The sequence below is a fragment of the Carassius gibelio genome, chromosome B20 (genome assembly GCF_023724105.1).
Source record: "Carassius gibelio isolate Cgi1373 ecotype wild population from Czech Republic chromosome B20, carGib1.2-hapl.c, whole genome shotgun sequence".
NCBI lineage: Eukaryota > Metazoa > Chordata > Actinopteri > Cypriniformes > Cyprinidae > Carassius > Carassius gibelio.
The window spans coordinates 3,186,220-3,204,517 of NC_068415.1; the positions used below are offsets into that span (position 1 = coordinate 3,186,220).

Genomic DNA, 18,298 nt, shown 5'->3' on the forward strand with positions numbered 1-18,298 from the left:
ATTTGGTCGGGCACATAAAAAAAAACACAAATATGCCCTCTTTTAATACTGCCCTAAATCATATTTGTGAAATGATATCCTTTACTTGTGTCTTGCTACTTTTAGGGGTGTTGATTTCAAAAATAATTCCTGTCACACTTTCTAATAAAATATGATGCATTTGCTCTCTTATTTTGCAGGGAGAAAAATACGTAATGGAAAGTTTTAGCATTATCAAATAACATAATATCAGGCCTTTTTGTAAATCAGCATATAAAAAAAACTATAAAAAAAGATTATCTCTTATTTATCTTAAACAACAAAATGGAAAGCAACCATTTTTTTTAAGCTTTTTTGCTTCCAGTGGTGGACAGTAACGGAGTAGCTTTACTTCGTTACTGTACTTAAGTACATTTTTCAAGTATCTGTACTTTACTGAAGTAGTTTTATTTTGAGTAACTTTTACTTTTACTTCACTACATTCCAAAGCATAAGATCGTACTTTTAACTTCACTACATTTCATAAAACATATCGTTACTCCCTATAATATATCACGTGCTCCGACACGCAGAAGCGGTGTCTGATTCATCATGAACGAACTGAGTCTTTTCAAAATAAACCTTTAAATCGGATCGCGAATCGCACCAAACGATTCGTTTACGAATTAGAATGATCCGATTGCAGCTGTTCTGGAGTCGACCACTCACTGATTCAAATAAACCGTTCAGTGTGAGTCTACAGAAGTAAGAACCGTGAGATATTGTGAGCGCGTGCGTCTGATGTTGCTAAAAGTAAGTTATTAATGTCGGAATTTAGGATTAATTATTGTAACTGAAAATCATATTTTTTATTATTTATTTTATATTTTTTATTTTGATAATTTAGAATTATTACTGAAATACAACCTTTTTTTGTTTCAAACAGTTCATTGAACAATAATAAATGAAGTACCTGAAGCTGACAATGAAGTAAATGTATAATAATTAGCAAAGATTATTAATTTAGCGCTGTAAACGCGCGTGTGAGGGGCGGAGACGCGCTGCGGAGCGTCAGATGCGCTTGAGGACCAAACACAGCAGAGCTGTAGGAAACTTCACTCCTCTCTCTTTTACTATAGCGATTTATTTTTAGATACGTGATCTGAGTCTTTCATAGAGTTGTAGAGTTAGAGTTATTAGAGAAATATAATTATTTTTTACATTCTTTGGTTGAAGTTTTCAGATCGGCAATTCGGAGCCTGTTCGCGACTCTGTTGATTCAGATCGGCACTTCGGAGCATGTTCGCGACTCGGTTGATTCAGATCGGGACTTCACAGCCTGTTCGCGACTCGGTTGATTCAGATCGGGACTTCTGGACTTCGGAGCATTTTCGCGACTCGGTTGATTCAGATCGGGACTTCGGAGCATGTTCGCGACTCGGTTGATTCAGATCGGCACTTCGGAGCATGTTCGCGACTCGGTTGATTCAGATCAGGACTTCGGAGCCTGTTCGCGACTCGGTTGATTCAGATCGGCACTTCGGAGCATGTTCCCGACTCGGTTGATTCAGATCGGCACTTTGGAGCATGTTCGCGACTCGGTTGATACCGGCACTTCGGAGCCTGTTCGCGACTCGGGTGATTCAGATCGGCACTTCGGAGCATGTTCGCGACTCGGTTGATACCGATCGGCACTTCGGAGCCTGTTCGCGACTCCATTGATTCAGATCGGCACTTCGGAGCCTGTTCGCGACTTGGTTGATTAAGATTGGGACTTCGGAGCATGTTCGCGACTCGGTTGTTTGATTCAGATCGGCACTTCGGAGCCTGTTGGCGACTCGGTTGATTCAGATTGGGACTTCGGAGCATGTTTGATATTTTTTTTTTAAATTCAGATCTCGAAGCAGGAAGTGTTTGTCAAACAGTTAATTGGTGATAAATGAATATTTGAACTTGAGGCTTTTTTTTTTTAGACGAGTAACCTTAGACAGACATGAATGTTTATTCAGAACGGTACTGAAAATAAGTAAATATTGTAGCTGATGCTAAATGTCTAGCAGGCTTGCTGGTGCTAACTTGAGGTAATTTTTATAAGTAATGTCCAAATATTTTTATTCAACCACCTATAGATAGATAGATAGATAGATAGATAGATATAGATATATAGATATATAGATTACATCTGGGGAGAAAAGAAAGGATGTGATGTTCAGAACATGGTAACTACAGTAATTATCAAAGAGGGGAAGAGATGCACCCCGTTTGGCCAGGGGTGTTCTTACACCGCAGACAAGGTTTGAGAAGGAAAAAAATCATTAAGAAAATATAATTATATTTTCCTTAAGATGTTCTTCCTAACTTCAGGCCTTATTATCTTGTCATATATAACTGTGGTGTTCTGTAAAACCACAAACTTTAAAATACTTTGTTCTTACTGGTGAAAATCAGATGGTCATCTCTGTTTTCTCTCAGGTACATCACAGTGTAAGCTTCACAGTGAACATTACTCTCGTCAACGTAGTCCATATCAACAACAAAAATATATCTTGACTCCATATAGTGGTTATTTTGGAAAAAAATCCCAGGTATTTTGAGCAGTAGGATTATAAAAATAAAAAAAAAGTGCTAATATAAAATTAAATTAGCCTATATAAAATTGCAAACATCTATCTTTCAGTACTTTTTTACTTAAGTACATACAAAATTGATTACTTTTGTACTTTCACTTGAGTAAAATTGAAAAAGGAGTACTTTTACTTTTACTGGAGTAATATTTTATTATTCGTATCTGTACTTTTACTCAAGTACTTGATTTGTGTACTTCGTCCACCACTGTTTGCTTCTCAGATTCATCTCTTGAGAAAAAGAGCCCAGTAACCTCTCAAGTTCACAGACTCTTTATGCAAAGTGGGGCAGAAATTGTGTTAGTTTGTGTTTTCGCAGGAATGACAGGAAGACAGATCGCCCCACTCTCTCCCCTGCGGCGCATACTGACATGTGTTCATGCGACATATGGCAGATGAGAGCTCATGCCCTGCCAAGACATACTCACACTGAACATATTGTGTCCAGACATCTGTAGCGGTTTTGCCTTTTGTCTGAATGTCCCGTCCATTCAGCAGGAAAACTGTACTACATTGCCCAGGAGAATTACAAAAAAAAAAAAAAAAAACATTTCCAAAGAAAATTCATAAATTATTACAGAGGTGTTGTTTTTCTAGGCCTCTAACTCAGTTTTTATGAGAGTTTTAAATTATATATGGGTGAATCTCTTGAAATCTGTCAAGAGCATGTCCAGGTCATATTTCACCTCAAAATCAAAGAGAAATAGAAATTAATTATATTAATTTAAAGAAAAAGAAACCCATTCACAATTTTACCACAATTATAATAATACGGCCTCACATCTTGAGAAAAAAAAAATAATCTTATTTATATCTAATTTGATGATGCTATGTTCAAAAATACCATTAAAACCTTCCATCACAGTTTTTTCACAAAATATGAATTCAGGGTTTTACGTTTTCTATCAAAAATGGATCAGATTGAATGCACTTAACAAAATAAAAGGCAAGAACGATTGTTCAAAGACTTACTAATTATCTTACAATTTGCAAAGGAGTGCAAAGTGTAAATCAAGATTAGGCTTATACTGAAGTCTTGAGATTCAGTCATACAATTAAACACATAGTCATAATCGGCTTCGAGGAGGACATGATACATGTCTTTGTGACAGGTTTTCTGGTGATTAAGGGATGAAATAACACAAGTTCACTTTACAAATGGTTGTGGAAAGGAAAAATGCAATGAAATGCATCATATTTTGTGAGAAAATGGTATGAAACAGAAACTATTTTTGAAATCAGCACCCCAAAATGAGTAATAAGGAGGTACTCGCTTTCATTCAGCAAATATGATGCAGGGTGGTGTTACCATAGGATTGTAAATATCTCAATATTTGTAATCCAAAAAAAAAAAAAAAGTGTTAAACTGTTAGTAAAGTGTTAGCGTGTGTGTACTTACACAGAGTGAAGGAGCTGTCGTTGGTTTTGTCAGTGTGAGCGGTCACATGGATTTGAAGCTATTCAATAAGTGGTTTGAACTTGAAGAATTTGAAGGATTGAGACAGACAAATCCAGAACATCAAGAGGAAAAACCAGAGGAACCACAATCGCTGGGGGAAGAAAACAATGTCAGTGATGCCCAGCAATCTGATGAAGCCAAAAAACCTGTGGAAGTGAGATTCAAAAGACACATTCAGTATATTTAATGGTGCTCGTTTGGGATTTCAGGGCCAGCTGATGTTTTTTTAGTAACTTTCTAACCCAAATGTTTTTCACAGGGTGACCTGACTGCAGAACAGGAGAGTGGAGATGAGCCTACTGACATATCTCAGGTCAGAGCTCACCAGCATCTTTCACATGTTTCTTCTTTTGCATTTCGATATATTTGTGAATCCTTCCCAGTGTGAGTCATCCCTCATGTGAATTGTTTCATTTAGTTTCTCTATTGATTTCTCTAACTAGCCAGATTCATGTGTCAAAGACACCGTGGACTCAGGTGAGGACTCTGAACCAGATGGGACACCTAATGCATTCTGCCTCCAGCTCTTCACTATGGAAAAGAAATTTGAAATGAGGTGAGGACCTCTTAATCCAGAAAGCTACTAACTAGAAACCATCAGAACAGCCTGTTTAGTTCAAAGGGTCGGAGACAGGGTGGGTAATTATCATGAAAATCTCAATTATGGCTGTTTTTGGTGCAAGAAACCATGATTTTAGTCGGATAGTGCTATGAAAGTGTAAAATATGGCTCCTCTGAAGTATGCAAGTTATCAGAACTTGTACTGGTTAAATGAGTTTTGCTTAAAGGAAAAAATGTCTGTCCTCTACTGGCCGGGCTCCAGTGGCTTTCAGTGAGGAGCTGCTGTAAAAATCAGTCTGAGTGTTATTTGGCTCCCGCTGAGCTGGTCTGTGTGCCACCTTATTGGCCAGCTGTTGTGGAATATGGAGGCCTGTCGCTCCCCACAGAGCATGAACATGTAATTAATGAGTAGAATGCTTAAAGTGACAGACCACACTCTTTCTACTGCCCAACATGGCAGCCTTTCTCATTGCTCCTGCAGGACAGATGATGCTCATTAGCTTTCATTCTTCTTTCCTCAAAGATCAGCAGATTTCCTGCCGTACCTGTTTAAACTGTTCCCGGTAAGTACATCAACTGGCTTGTTTAAGGTTTTACCCAAAGTATTAGTTCACCAAAAAATGTTCATTATTATAATTCACCCTCATATTGCTCTTTGTTTAAACAAAAAATTACAATTACTAATCCTAACAGTAATCCTATGATGGCTTTGTGTGAGAAGCAAGCAAACATTATTATTATGAATATAACTTTTCGTCATATTTGGATTGACATTCTTCAAACTATATCATTTTGTGTACTGTAAAATAAAAAAGTCATATATGTTTAAGGAAAGAGTTCAGTGCCATTGGTCAGTTTTTCTTTTTTTAAAATACTTTTCTCCCTTAAAATCTGTTTTAAATTGATCAAAAGTGACAGTAAACACTTTTAAATAAATGCTGTTTTTTGTTGTTGTTGTTGTTTTGTTCCTTTCTAAGCATCAAGTAAAAAAGAAAGACAAATAAATCAGTTTCCACAAAAATATAAAGCAGCCCAACTGTTTTCAACATTGCTAATGTTAAGAAATGTTTCCTGAGCTGCAAATCAGAATATTAGAATTTCTGAAGATCATGTGACACTGAAGACTGGAGTAAAGATGCTGAAAATACAGCTTTAACTCAGGAATAACTTACATCTTAAAAATATATTCCAATAGATAAACTATTATTATAAATTATAATATTTTTACTGCACCGCTGAACTAAAACTTAATAATGGTAATGTAATTGATAAGAGCGCACAGTCCAGCATCTTGTGTCCTGTTTTACAAGTAACATAATAAATGTGACATAAATAGCTCTGATGTTCGGCAGGATCGGGATTTGTGTGTGATCTCTGTACCTAAAGTGAGTCCAGAGTTCCCGCTGCTGCAGTCGTTCATCAGAGTCGCTCCTCGGGACACCTGCACCTGCTCACAGGAACTCTACCTGTGTCACCGCTGGGGACTGACCAGGTGCCAAATCAATAGTTCCTCAGGAGATGACTCGTACCTTAAAGCATGATTAAACCACAATAAAAAAAATAAAGAACACAATTCTGACCTTTGTAGTATCTTTATAAAAGATGATCTATCTACGATGGTCTTCTGATATATTTGACCTTAGCTGTTTCTAGGATTCCAGTTGATATTTAGAGATCTAAATATCTTTTGGCAACATTTTTACATTCATTAAAAAAGGTATTCATGAATTCAGTCTTGGACATTGGATTTATGCTTCAATATTTGTCTGCCCATCAGGATATTGGAGGTGCGAGTGGCGGTGTCGTCTGATATCCCAGCAGTCCAGAGTTTGACTGAGAGTCTCAGCCAGCGGGAGTCCATCAGTGAAGATCTGGATCTGTTCCTACAGGCCCGAAAAGACCAGGTCTGTCACAAACCACTCACTAAATCATCTCAGTGCGGTGCTTGTGATGTCTGAACTCCGTCTCCTCTTCTCAGGATGGAACTGCTCTTCAGGCGTTTGTGGCGCAGGTCGAGGGGCGAGTTGTTGGATTGATAATCATCAGAGATGAAGAGGTACATTTTTAATGACGTGTCTAGCTGTCTCTTACCGTAAATCATTTGCAATGCATTTCGTGTTCATAGGACATGGAGTTCATCAGAGCCAACTTTGACGTCGAGAGGTTCATGTACTTCAGCCAACACCAGCGAGAGGAACACGGACGATTGTGTCACTTTTTCCTCAACCCCATTTTCCAGCATCACACCAAATATATCTTTAGAGAGGTGCTGCGCTTGGCACACAAGTCCTGCCTCTATTACCCCCTTCATCCACCCCATCACAGCCGGAAGGTGGGTAAAAGTCATGTTTTCTCCCGTAAAATAAAAGACCACAGTAATCTCGGACTGCAGAATTGTTTATCTTACTCAATATTTTTGTCTTGTTTTCTAGTATAAATATCCAAACATTTTTAAATCAAGATGCATCTGCTCTAGACGTAAAACGTCATCTTGTTTTCTGAACTTTTAATTTTATTTGTTTGCTTAAACCAAGAACAAGCATCTACCAATGGGGAAATGAAAAATAAACATGTTTGTACTGTGAATTACATTTATTTTTTTCTTATTGACTTATTTTTTTCAGACTTATGGCATTTTGTTACTCAAGAAAATGCATCTTGGTTTTAAGAATATTTTACTGCAAAACCAGACAGAATTACTTAGTAAGAAAATCCTTTTCTGCAATGGACACGTGTGTCATCTTCGTGAGTTGATGAAAAAGCTACTGATTAAATAAACTGTTATTTTATATACTGCCATTCAAAGGTTTGGAATAATTATGTTTTTTAAATGTTTTTGAAAGAAGGCTCTTATGCTCAGCAAGACTGCATTTAATTGAACAAATTATTAATGGCTGTTGAATTCATCACATAAATAAATTACATAAAAAATAAATCATTTTTTATTTTAAATTGTAACAATATTTAACAATATTAATTATTTCACTTTTAATATATATATATATATATATATATATATATATATATATATATATATATATATATATATATATATATTTAAGATATAAATATTACGATATAAATATTAGTATTGTAACTTGTAGTTTAAAATCAAATTATTATAATTATTTTGAACTTTCCTTTTTTTCCCAAGGCAACTGTAATTTATACAACATTTATATGTGAAAAAATTAGCACACCCTATTGAATTTCATGGTTTTCTGTATCAGGACATAATAAAAAAAATATCTGGTCTTTGTCAGATCTTAACATTTGGAAAATAAAACCTCAGATGAAGAACAACACATGACATATCACACCATGTCATTATTTATTTGACAAAAATAATGCCATTTTAAAAAAAAGTCATTATTAAATTATTAAAAAGGTAATTTAAAATCAAAATAAAACTCTTACACGTTACATATTTTATCTGTCATGTTACCATTAACCAGCATCAGACAACATTTATCATGCAAATGTCTCATAATATTACTAAAATATTAAGTTAACATCTCAGGGTTTCTTCAAGCAAATGTTTTCTATCAGAAGTCTTGATTTCTGGTTCGTGACTTGACAAACATTTCTTCTTTTGTCCTTCTTTGCTCTCAGAATGTCATTCCTGACTCTCTGGCAGCGGTGTTGAACTGTATGGTGCCAGTGAGCCCGAGACGACAGATCATCTACCCGCTGGAGGAGCTGGGCATCAACGCACCGTCCCAGCAGATCACCAAACATCAGGTCAGAGTATATAACAAACAACAACTGAAACAATGACAGCAATCTTAATGTTAAAAAACTATTCTATGGGGTTTGTTTAAATCATTACCTGTAAGCATGTGCATGACAATGCATGCAGAAAGGAAGTGCCACAAGAGGGTGCTGTGCAGTAAATGAATGCATCGCACTAGTCATTCGCACCTCTTCTTCCCTAAACTGTCAGTGGACAGAAAGCATTGCATCTTTGTTTCTCCCACTTGCGTTTATCAATAATTTACACTGTAGCTGTCTGCATTATTCCCCTCGTAATGCCTTCTGAGGCAGAATCGTTAGCCGTAAGTGCTGCAGATCACAGGGCCGTTGTTGCCTGAGGTTACTGAAGGTCTAGTTTTAAAGAAACAGATGGATGGATGGTGGCAGATGGTGGAGAATGTTTACGCTGGTTTCTAACAGGTAATGCTGCAGCGTTCTTATCCAGCCATCATCAGAACAACCAACATCTGCTGTAGACGTGTGTGTGTGTGTGTTGTTTACTTCTGAGTGAGATAACCACACACACCCGCTAGCCAGAGGGGGGAATTCACTTCACACAATGTTTCTTCATCAATACAATCGAAATGCGCTAGATTAATCAAGAGGTGTTATGAAAGCACATTCAGCCCACATGATTTCACAGTTTACTTCAATAAACTCAATAGAGCTTATTATTAAAGCGTATGTATACAAGCTTGAAGGTGGTTTCAAACTCTATGTAGGCAGCATTTTAAGGTGCCTTCACAAAATAAGTCAAATTGTAAAGTAACATCTTAAGTATCATTTACAGAGAAATCAATCGCATCGTGCTCTGCGAACTACATTATTGACATGTTATTATTATGAATATATTATTTAAATTTATGTAATTAAAGACTTATATTTATCCAATAAGAATATTTGTGAAAACCAGTATCTGTATTTTTATTTCTAATAGGATATCACATTATTAGCTTATTAACTAGTTGAGTATTTATGCATGGCAGACTTTTTCTGAAGGATCATGTGACACTGATGACTGGAGTAATGGCTGCTGAAAATTTAGCTTTGCATCACAGAAATAAATAACATGTTAGAATATATTTAAAGAGAAAACAGGTATTTTACTTTATAATAATATTTCACAAAATTATTTGTATTTTATTTAATTATTATTATTTTTGTTTTGTTTTGTTTTGTTTTTTTGAATCAAATAAATGCAGATTTGGTAAATATAAGAGACTCAAAACATTGTAAAAAATGTTACCGAACCCAAACTTTGAATATATTTAATATATATATTCTGACACACAAACTGTAAAAAATAAATATCATTTTAAAAAGTAATGTAAATTTAGATGTACTTTAGCTGCCAGTTTTTTACTGTAAATTTAACAGGATATTTTTGCACTAGATATATGACCACTTGAAATCCTGTGTAAAGTCTGGTTCCTAAAGCTAAATCAGTTAAAGCCACTGCCCATGTTAGGCAGCAGGGTGCTCATTAAGTTCTGGAACAGAGCTGCCATGTCATATGAAGCTGTGTGTGTGTGTGTGTGTGTGTGTGTGCAGTGCATTAGCAAGAAACACAAGCTGTCACCCTTCAGTCCACATTAGAAAGCTTCATTTGGTAGCGCAGCAACGCTGGTGTCCAGGCAGCGCTGCAGATAAGAGCGCAATGACTGCGCTAATCCTCCGTCCAGTTCAGATGAATTAATCTGAGTTAAAGCACCTGTCCAGAGTGTTGTGTTACGAAGTCCTGCATGTTTGAGATGGACGCACCTGCGCTGACTTTACCTGAGCAGAGAGGACAGGGTCAGCTCCCGTTTCACATCATGTCACCGTCATATCATTTCTGGAGCAGAACAACAACATCCAAAGATTTTTTTTTTTTTAGTTTAGAAGAAATCACAAAAATACTGACCGTTTTCAAACAGGTTTCCTGAACACTTTCACAGTCTGACATTGGTCACCACACATCTTCTTGCAACCTTCACAGCAGCTATAGGGTGAATAAATATAAGAGAGGAAGACCAATCACAATTCAGTATGCAAACTATTATAATGACATCATCATTTACATTTTAAATAGGATGAAGCATAATTATTTCAATTCGGAGATTTAAAAAAAAAATATATATATATATATATATAGACTCATTACGTTTGGGTACTAATTTACGTTTGGGTAAAAGATTTCAATGAAACATTGTTCTTTTGAACTTTTTATTCATTAAATGTAAATCAGTATTTTAGAATGATTTCGAAAGAATCATGTGACACTAGAGACTTTAATTCAGAAAAACTCAGCTTACATCACAACAATAAATGAGAATTTACAGTAAATTCAAATAAAAAACAGTTTTAAATTATAATAATATTTCAAAATTGTTCTGTTTTACTGTATTTTTGATTAAATAAATACAACTTTGATGAGAAAAGACGAAACAAAAATATCAACAACAACAAAAACCTTACCAACCCCAAACTTTGTTAAAAATATGAATATAGAATTATACAGTTAATACATGTTTATATCATTTTTGTGCTTTTCTCCATATGACCTTTAAAATTGTATAAGGGCATAAGAAAATTATGCTTGTGTGAATCATGTCGTGCATTTTCAGATTTGTGTCTGATTTGGTCCCCACATGTCCAGAATTGAAACCTCCTTCAGTCCCTGCCATTGATTACAGCATTTAATGAATGACTTTGAAGAGCCAGTCACTGATGGTCGTGTAATCAGCTACGTTTCTTTATATTACAATGACCAATGGCATAGTTTCGGGCCTCTCCCTGTCCAAATTTCTGCGTCTCTATTCATCCACCTTAAATCCGATAAGGTGTACCACAGAACAAATCCTTCAAATGATTCATGCTCAAGGGCCAATTAGAGAACCAGAGAGAGAATGATTAGGAGAACACGGCAGCTGTTCGCTTTCAGTTGATTCAAAGGCAACCAAACATGTCCTTCCGAGTAAATCTGCTTGAAGAGTTGACCATTTCAATGCTTCATATTAGGTGCAGAGCCTAATGAGGCGTTCTGCATGTTTTTATAAAGTATGTTTCCATTCGCTTAGTGGAACTCTTTAACATTAGCACATTTCAGCATTTTAGATGAGTTATAGTGCTCGCTAATGCAAATGCTTTTTTCCTGTTCGCTGTGCTGGTATCTTTTTAGTCCAATAAGTGCTCAGTGAAACATACTGTCACTCTGGCTCTGATTAAACTATTGTCATGCAGGGGAACCCTTCCATGTGTAGGACATCAGCAGTGCTTTTAGGGAAACTGTTATTACTGTTAGCTGTTAACTCTCTGGTTAAAGGACAGACACACACCTGAAACACAACACACGGCCACAAGCAGAGGCTTATGAGATTAGCCAGTGTTCAACAGGAAGGTACACTCGAGCTGACCGCAGAAATGATAAGCATCTCTTTAATAACTAATAAATATGTTTTTCCCCATTGAACTGTAATCATAATCCACACTTTTACTGGAAAAATAATGATTGTGATTTATACCCATTCTAACCGATGCATCCATCAGTTATGAAAGTTTTATTTGAACATTATTTTGCTTACATATTTAAATCAGCGTTGTTTATATATAACACAAACCTACAGCTTAATTTGAAAGACAAAAAACCAAATACATAATCACAATTTTTGCTTCCCAATAATCATAGAAGTACATTAATGTTCAAAATGTTGGGGTCGGTAAGATTTTTTACAAATATTTTGCTCAAATAAACAGTAAAAACAGCTATATTTTGAATTATTATGACAATTTAAAATGACTTTATCTATCTGAATATATTTTAAAATGTAATTTATTCCTGTGATCAAAGCTGAATTTTCAGCATCATTCCTTCAGTTTTTAGTGTCACATGATTCTTCTGGAATCATTGTAATATGCTGATTTGCTGCTCACAAAATATTTCTTATTATCAATGTTGAAAACAGTTGTTCTTGCCTAATATTTTTTGTGGAAACCATGTTTTTTTTTTTTTTCTTCGGTGAATATTAAGTTCAAAAGATCAGCATTTATTCAAAATAGAAATCTTTTGCAACATTATACAATCTTTACTGCAACTTTTGAAAAATTTAATGCATCCTTCTTTAATAAAAGTATTGATTATTCAAAATCCTGTTTGCTTTAATTAAATTGCATTGACCTGTACATGTTTAGGCATTAGTATCATCATTGGCCTCTGAAAGACTCCACCGCTGAGCATTTTTAGGGGGTTAATTGACACTAAAGATCTTGTTTTCTCATTTCTTCTTGTCAGGCTCCTTTTGCCCTGTACCACACTAACAGAAAACTCACCATGGAGCCGAAGGTCTCCATCAATGCCAGAATCGTGGTAGTGGGAGCATCTGACACGGGTTTAGCTTTTCTTGAAGCACTGACTTTCTGGTAAGCATGCCATTTTTAGAAACTCTACATCAATCAAACAGTCAGCACTGATAATTAAGCCTTAAACAGCATTTATTTCTTTGTGAAACGGCAAGATATTTGTGTCTAAAACAGTGTTTTTTTTTCTTGTCTGGGGGAAGAGTAACATCGTCTCAAGCGTGATTATAATTAGTGAGAGTGACCCTCAGGGATCTGAGCGAAACAATGATTGCATGAAATCTGAGCTCACGGCTTTATATAATAACACTCAGCCCAGCACACGCCAATTAATACCTGCTTTCTGGATCCTTCTGCCTCGGGACAGACATCTCTTTGTGTTTTAAGCCACTGAATCTGAAAAACAGATTCTTCAAAGAAAATATTTGATTGCCTTTATTAAAATACTTTTTAGCAGTGATTACTAACAAGGCATTGGTTCCAAAGAGTACTCGGAAAGATGTCAAATAAAAAATCAGTGCCACATTCTGCTGAGAAAAACTTTTATATTGTAGAAAATGCAGATGATATTAAACCAAGACTACTTAAATTTAACTTTATAAGGACTGCAAATGACATTTGCTTGCTAGATTTCATTTACAAACGTACAATTATGTCAGAAATGCGAGATTCACCACCACTGAAAGGTTGTGATCAGTAAGATTTACAAAATGATCTCTTATGCTCAGCAAAGCTGTATTTGTTGATCAAAAATACAGCAAAATTAAGGAATATTGTGGAAACATTTCCTAATAATATCAATGTTTTTCAGGAATCTTGAATAGAAATTTCAAAAGAAAATCATTTATTTAAAGAAAATTCTATAATACATTTCTTTACTGTCATTTTGATAAATTTAATGCATCCTTGCTGAATAAAAGTATTCATTTCTTTCCTAAAGAAAACTTTTAAACAATAGTGTACATAAAAAGGTTGGGAAACTCTGTTTTTAGACAATGACTTCCAGACATTTGGTCTTTTCTTAAGTCTCTAAAGGATTTCACTTTTCAGAATGTCATTTCTCGAGAGGATATCAGGAGATGTCAGGGGTTTGGATGCAGCTTCTCGCAAAGCATTGACCCAACAAAGCTGCGATTTAAGGCCGTTCTTGTTTCCTGAAAGCTGATAACTGCCTGGCAACCAGGGGTCGCTCTGCGGTTGTGTGTGTGTGTGTGTGTGTGTGTTAACTCCTGCTGCTTTGGCAGACACCGCGGGCACACAGCTGTCTAGAGCTGGCAGTGTATGGAGGTCACGCGCTGGCCCTTTAATTAGCCCTGCCACTGTTCTCTATGCCACGATTGGTGTTTGCTGTCGCTAATGACTTGACTAATGAGGCAGTTAGTGTCCACTAAACTTATGGCCGGCCAGCCCCTGTAGAGGCCGCCTGTCTAATGGAGAAGGTGGAGGCCATGGCCGACAGCGCTTATCTGTCAAGCCAAAACCCTTGGCCCCCTCACGCTTGCTCTCTTGTCCTTTATCACCCCTGAGGATGGGGTGAAACGCAGGACCAAAAAGGACCGATAAAGATGCTTGGCCTCTAAACTTAGCAGTCAGACACTGGCCCCAATAGAGGCCTGTCAGCTGCTGATAAGACCAGAACACTGTGAGCTGGTGGTCAAGAACAGCCTGCGGAGAGAAAACACACACACACACAAAAGATTAACATTTAACATTGACACAGTTTCTAGATTCATATATATATTATAGTAAATACTCTAAAAATCTCATTTGCTCAATTTTTCACAAATAATAGTTAATAATAATAGAAAATGTAAGAAAAATTATATATTATATATATATTTTCAAACAAATTTTATTCTTTAAATGCGGTTTAACATGCGGTCCCAAACATAGTAAACAATAATTAAACATACAAAAATATAATTCTTATTTTTTTATTTATTTGGTGTACTCAAGCATGTCCCCAATTTTGTTTAAAAATTTTAATGTACACATTTTTTTATGTTAATGTTATTTTAGCAATAAACATTAATTAAAATAAAATCTTAGTTTTTAATTTTCTTTTCAATTTATTTTTTATTAAATTTTATTTATTTAGTGTATTTAGGCATGTCCCAAATTTTTTTTATGTTTTAATTTATACATATATTTAAAAGTCATTTTATTGGTATTTTAGCAACAAACATGAATTAAAACAGAGATTTAATTCCTTAATGTTTATGGTTAAAATTAAAAAAATCTATTTATTTTTCATTAAATTTACTTTTAATGTATTTTGACATGTTCCAAATTGTGTTACCAGGGTTATTATAATTATATATTCATTTTATGGGGAAATTAAATGGATAATATAATAATAAATTAAATGTATGGGCTCTTTGTGAAAAATTATTTGACTGCTCAGGAGCTCTCTTATACTTATATTATTGCATGTGAATATTTGTGAAATCAGACATGTGCAGGAAGGAGTTAAATAAAAAAGGGGGCTAAAATAAAACATAGCTGTAGATGACAGTCACAGCTCTGTCTGTCTGCATCGCTTAGAGCGCTAGAACACAGAGCTGTGACTGTGTGTCCAGCGTCCTCCATCTGATCAATCATGACGCTCCGCAGGCCTCACACACTCCTCTTTCAACAAACACTAGCCTGATTTCCTCTACCACCGCTGATACAGATCATGTCTTTCCAGCACATTAACATGACAAGAGACCTTTTTACACTCCTGAGGGGACGGGGGAGGGCGACGGGGGGAGACCACTACACACAGGAAACAAAACAAAACAAAAGGAAAGGCTTTTACTGTGATGGTTGGAGAAGAAAGCGTTTTAATGTAGGCCAGCGCTGCGCTGGAAATTAAGGGATTTCAGCATCTGTCCGTCGAGTGTTTGCAGAATAACCTCACACACCCTGCATGCTTTTGTTCAGGCGTCGCTACTGTCCTCTCTTCATTCAATGGTATTCATTTTTGGACAGAAAAAAAGGAACAAAAAATAGCCTCATTATCCAAAATGGACAAGTTCTGTCCTACACAGAGTCTGTTCTTCAGAAACGCTTTTCTGTACCTGAAATCAATTCAGAGATGTATCTGATCAACGGTATGAACATCAGCGATTCTTTGTGTAAAGTCAAGATGCATAAACTCAACTGGGGAAAAAAAAAGGGTCAATGGCATTATTTGACTCTGACTCTTCTACATTTCTCTTTCCCGTCAGTCCTCATCTCAGATTCAACAATCTCATTCTCATCTCCACTCACGGCCTTCCAGATCGCTGCTCTGATGACAACAGCAGATTTCTGGCTACAAGGTGAGAGATGCATTACAAACGAGAGGCATTCAGACTCCAATGCGGTATATTTCCACTCCATGAAAGAGGAAAAGTCCGCTTTATTTCCATTCTGTCGTACAGATGTGAAGTGCTAAAGCACTGAAGCTGTTCTGGTCTCTCAGACTCGAAGGCTTGACTGTTGCAAATTATTACAAATATTATTAACAATTTCTTAGAAGTCAAGCTTACTAGTAAAAAAACACTAGTGATCTTGAGCTCCTGTGGAACTGACTGTCAAATTCACTGTGCTTTAGGTTTGATGTTGCTGACGGATCAAATGCTGAAAGCTTGACAAATAAGACTGTAAATGAGATTTGAGCGTTATAATTTTGGACATGAAGTTCCAACTTATTATTTTTCAATTATAATAATTGTATATTATATAAAAGATTTCAAACCTATTATGTTTTACTTCTTAGACAAATGTCTAAAAAATAATATTTTTTCAGAAAACAGAATTAGTTTTTTTTTAGCATCATCTCACTTAATTTTGATATTAAGTCTTGTTTTCTGACGATAAAATATTACTAAATTGAGTTTATACTTTAAACTGACAGATTTTTTTGTTTTAAACATTAACTCTTTCAATTGTGATAGTTTGAGAAAATCAAGACTTAATATCTCAAGTGATTTCCTTCTCATGTAAATGCATCTTCATTTTAGGAAATTTAGATATTTGTACTGGAAAACAAAATAAGTAAGAAAATAATTTGCAGTGTAGTGGATTTCTTCAGTTTTGTAAGTATAAAGCAAGAGAATAACAAGCTCCTTAGAACATCATGAACAACAATAATGGGATGAATGAATCTAGATTAAATGTAGATTTATTGGGTGACATATTTTGGTCTCGAGAGATTCTGTCCTCTTACCTCATGTTTCAGGGTTTGAGAGCGGCAGCTTTAGGGCGGCTTCACCGAAAGCATTACTTCCTGGCACTCGTGATGAAAAGCAGGAACGTGTGTTTTATCATGTCTGTTAGTGGTTCTGCATGACTGGCACATCTAATCCAATCCACCGATCCAAACAACACACCGTATCAGAGTTTCCACACGAAACCGTGATTCTGAGCATCTCGGGGAAAGAGTCAGTTAACCTTGAGCACTGAGAATCTGAAACCACTTACAGTGAAAGACACCAGTGTGCTTCTGGCTGCTCTTTTCATAACTGTGTGAATCTGATGCAGGATCTGTTCCTCCACAGTCACTGCTACAGCCATCAGGATCAAGCCCGGCTGTCTCTGCGCTCCTGGATCAGCGTGGTGACGGGTAAGATGAAGGCCATCGACCGCGAGGCCAAACACGTGGAGCTGATGGACAGTGGTCAAGTGAAGTATGACTATCTGATCCTCTGCACCGGCCTGCAGTATCAGGTCAGAGACACACAAACACAACATCAACACAATTCACTCAACCAAGCTGTCACTGTGAATCATGACATGTGTCCTTATTTACAAATTAATGCAATGCTAATACGGTTTTCATGCAGAGCACAATAATTAGTACATGAGAATTCAGCTTGTGTGGATGCTGCTGTATTTGGCAGAGTCCAGCAATAGATTTAGTGGTAGGACATTGCCGATACTGAAGCTGGACATAAATATATTTAATACATTTTCTATAATTTGAATAATTTAAATAATTTACATTTAAATGCAAGAACATTATGTATAATATTTATGTATATATATATATATATATATGTGTGTGTGTGTGTGTGTGTGTGTGTGAGAGAGAGAGAGAGAGAGAGAGAGAGACCCTGGACCACAAAACCAGTCATAATTTTATTTATTTTTTAATTGAGATTAATACATGAATATATGAGCTGATGTATGGTTTGTTAGGAGGACAATATTTGGCAGAGATACAACTGTTTGAAAATCTAAAATCTGAGGGTGCAAAAGCAATCTAAATATTGAGAAAACGTATTGAAAGTTGACCAAATGAAGTTGCTAGCAATGCACAGTACTAATCAAAAATTATGTTTTGATGCGTTTACAGTAGGGAATTAAAAAAATATCTTCATGGAACATGATCTTTACTTAATATCCAAATTATTTTTTTGGTATAAAAGAAAAATGTACAATTCTGACCCGGACAATGCATTATTGGCTATTGCTACAATATACTTATGACTGCTTTTGTTGTAAGCTACAGTAAAGACTTTTACATTGTTACAAAAATAAAATAAACCGTTCTTTTGAACTTTTCTATTTAAATAATATATATATAAAACTATTTAAAATTTAAACAACATGAAAAAACTAACTAAAATTCAAATGAAAG

The 18,298-nt window shown here is 35.7% G+C and overlaps 1 protein-coding gene and 1 long non-coding RNA gene across 3 annotated transcripts in view; one reads left to right on the top strand and one right to left on the bottom strand.

The window, feature by feature from the left end:
- cfap61 (cilia and flagella associated protein 61) overlaps positions 1-18,298 on the top strand; it is a 28,561-nt gene that overhangs the window by 3,751 nt on the left and 6,512 nt on the right. For both annotated transcript variants that reach the window (XM_052586634.1, XM_052586633.1), the window contains exons 8-19: positions 3,986-4,195; positions 4,301-4,354; positions 4,485-4,597; positions 5,126-5,165; positions 5,955-6,094; positions 6,380-6,506; positions 6,581-6,658; positions 6,728-6,934; positions 8,215-8,343; positions 12,626-12,753; positions 15,903-15,995; positions 17,217-17,385. In XM_052586634.1, coding sequence (XP_052442594.1) covers positions 3,986-4,195; positions 4,301-4,354; positions 4,485-4,597; positions 5,126-5,165; positions 5,955-6,094; positions 6,380-6,506; positions 6,581-6,658; positions 6,728-6,934; positions 8,215-8,343; positions 12,626-12,753; positions 15,903-15,995; positions 17,217-17,385 — 1,488 coding nt within the window. The remainder of the gene's footprint in view (positions 1-3,985; positions 4,196-4,300; positions 4,355-4,484; positions 4,598-5,125; positions 5,166-5,954; positions 6,095-6,379; positions 6,507-6,580; positions 6,659-6,727; positions 6,935-8,214; positions 8,344-12,625; positions 12,754-15,902; positions 15,996-17,216; positions 17,386-18,298) is intronic.
- On the bottom strand, positions 7,920-10,462 carry LOC127984132 (uncharacterized). The gene is made up of 2 exons (XR_008160543.1): positions 10,259-10,462; positions 7,920-10,131 (listed from the first exon to the last, which is right to left on the bottom strand). It is a non-coding gene; the product is annotated as an uncharacterized LOC127984132 (long non-coding RNA).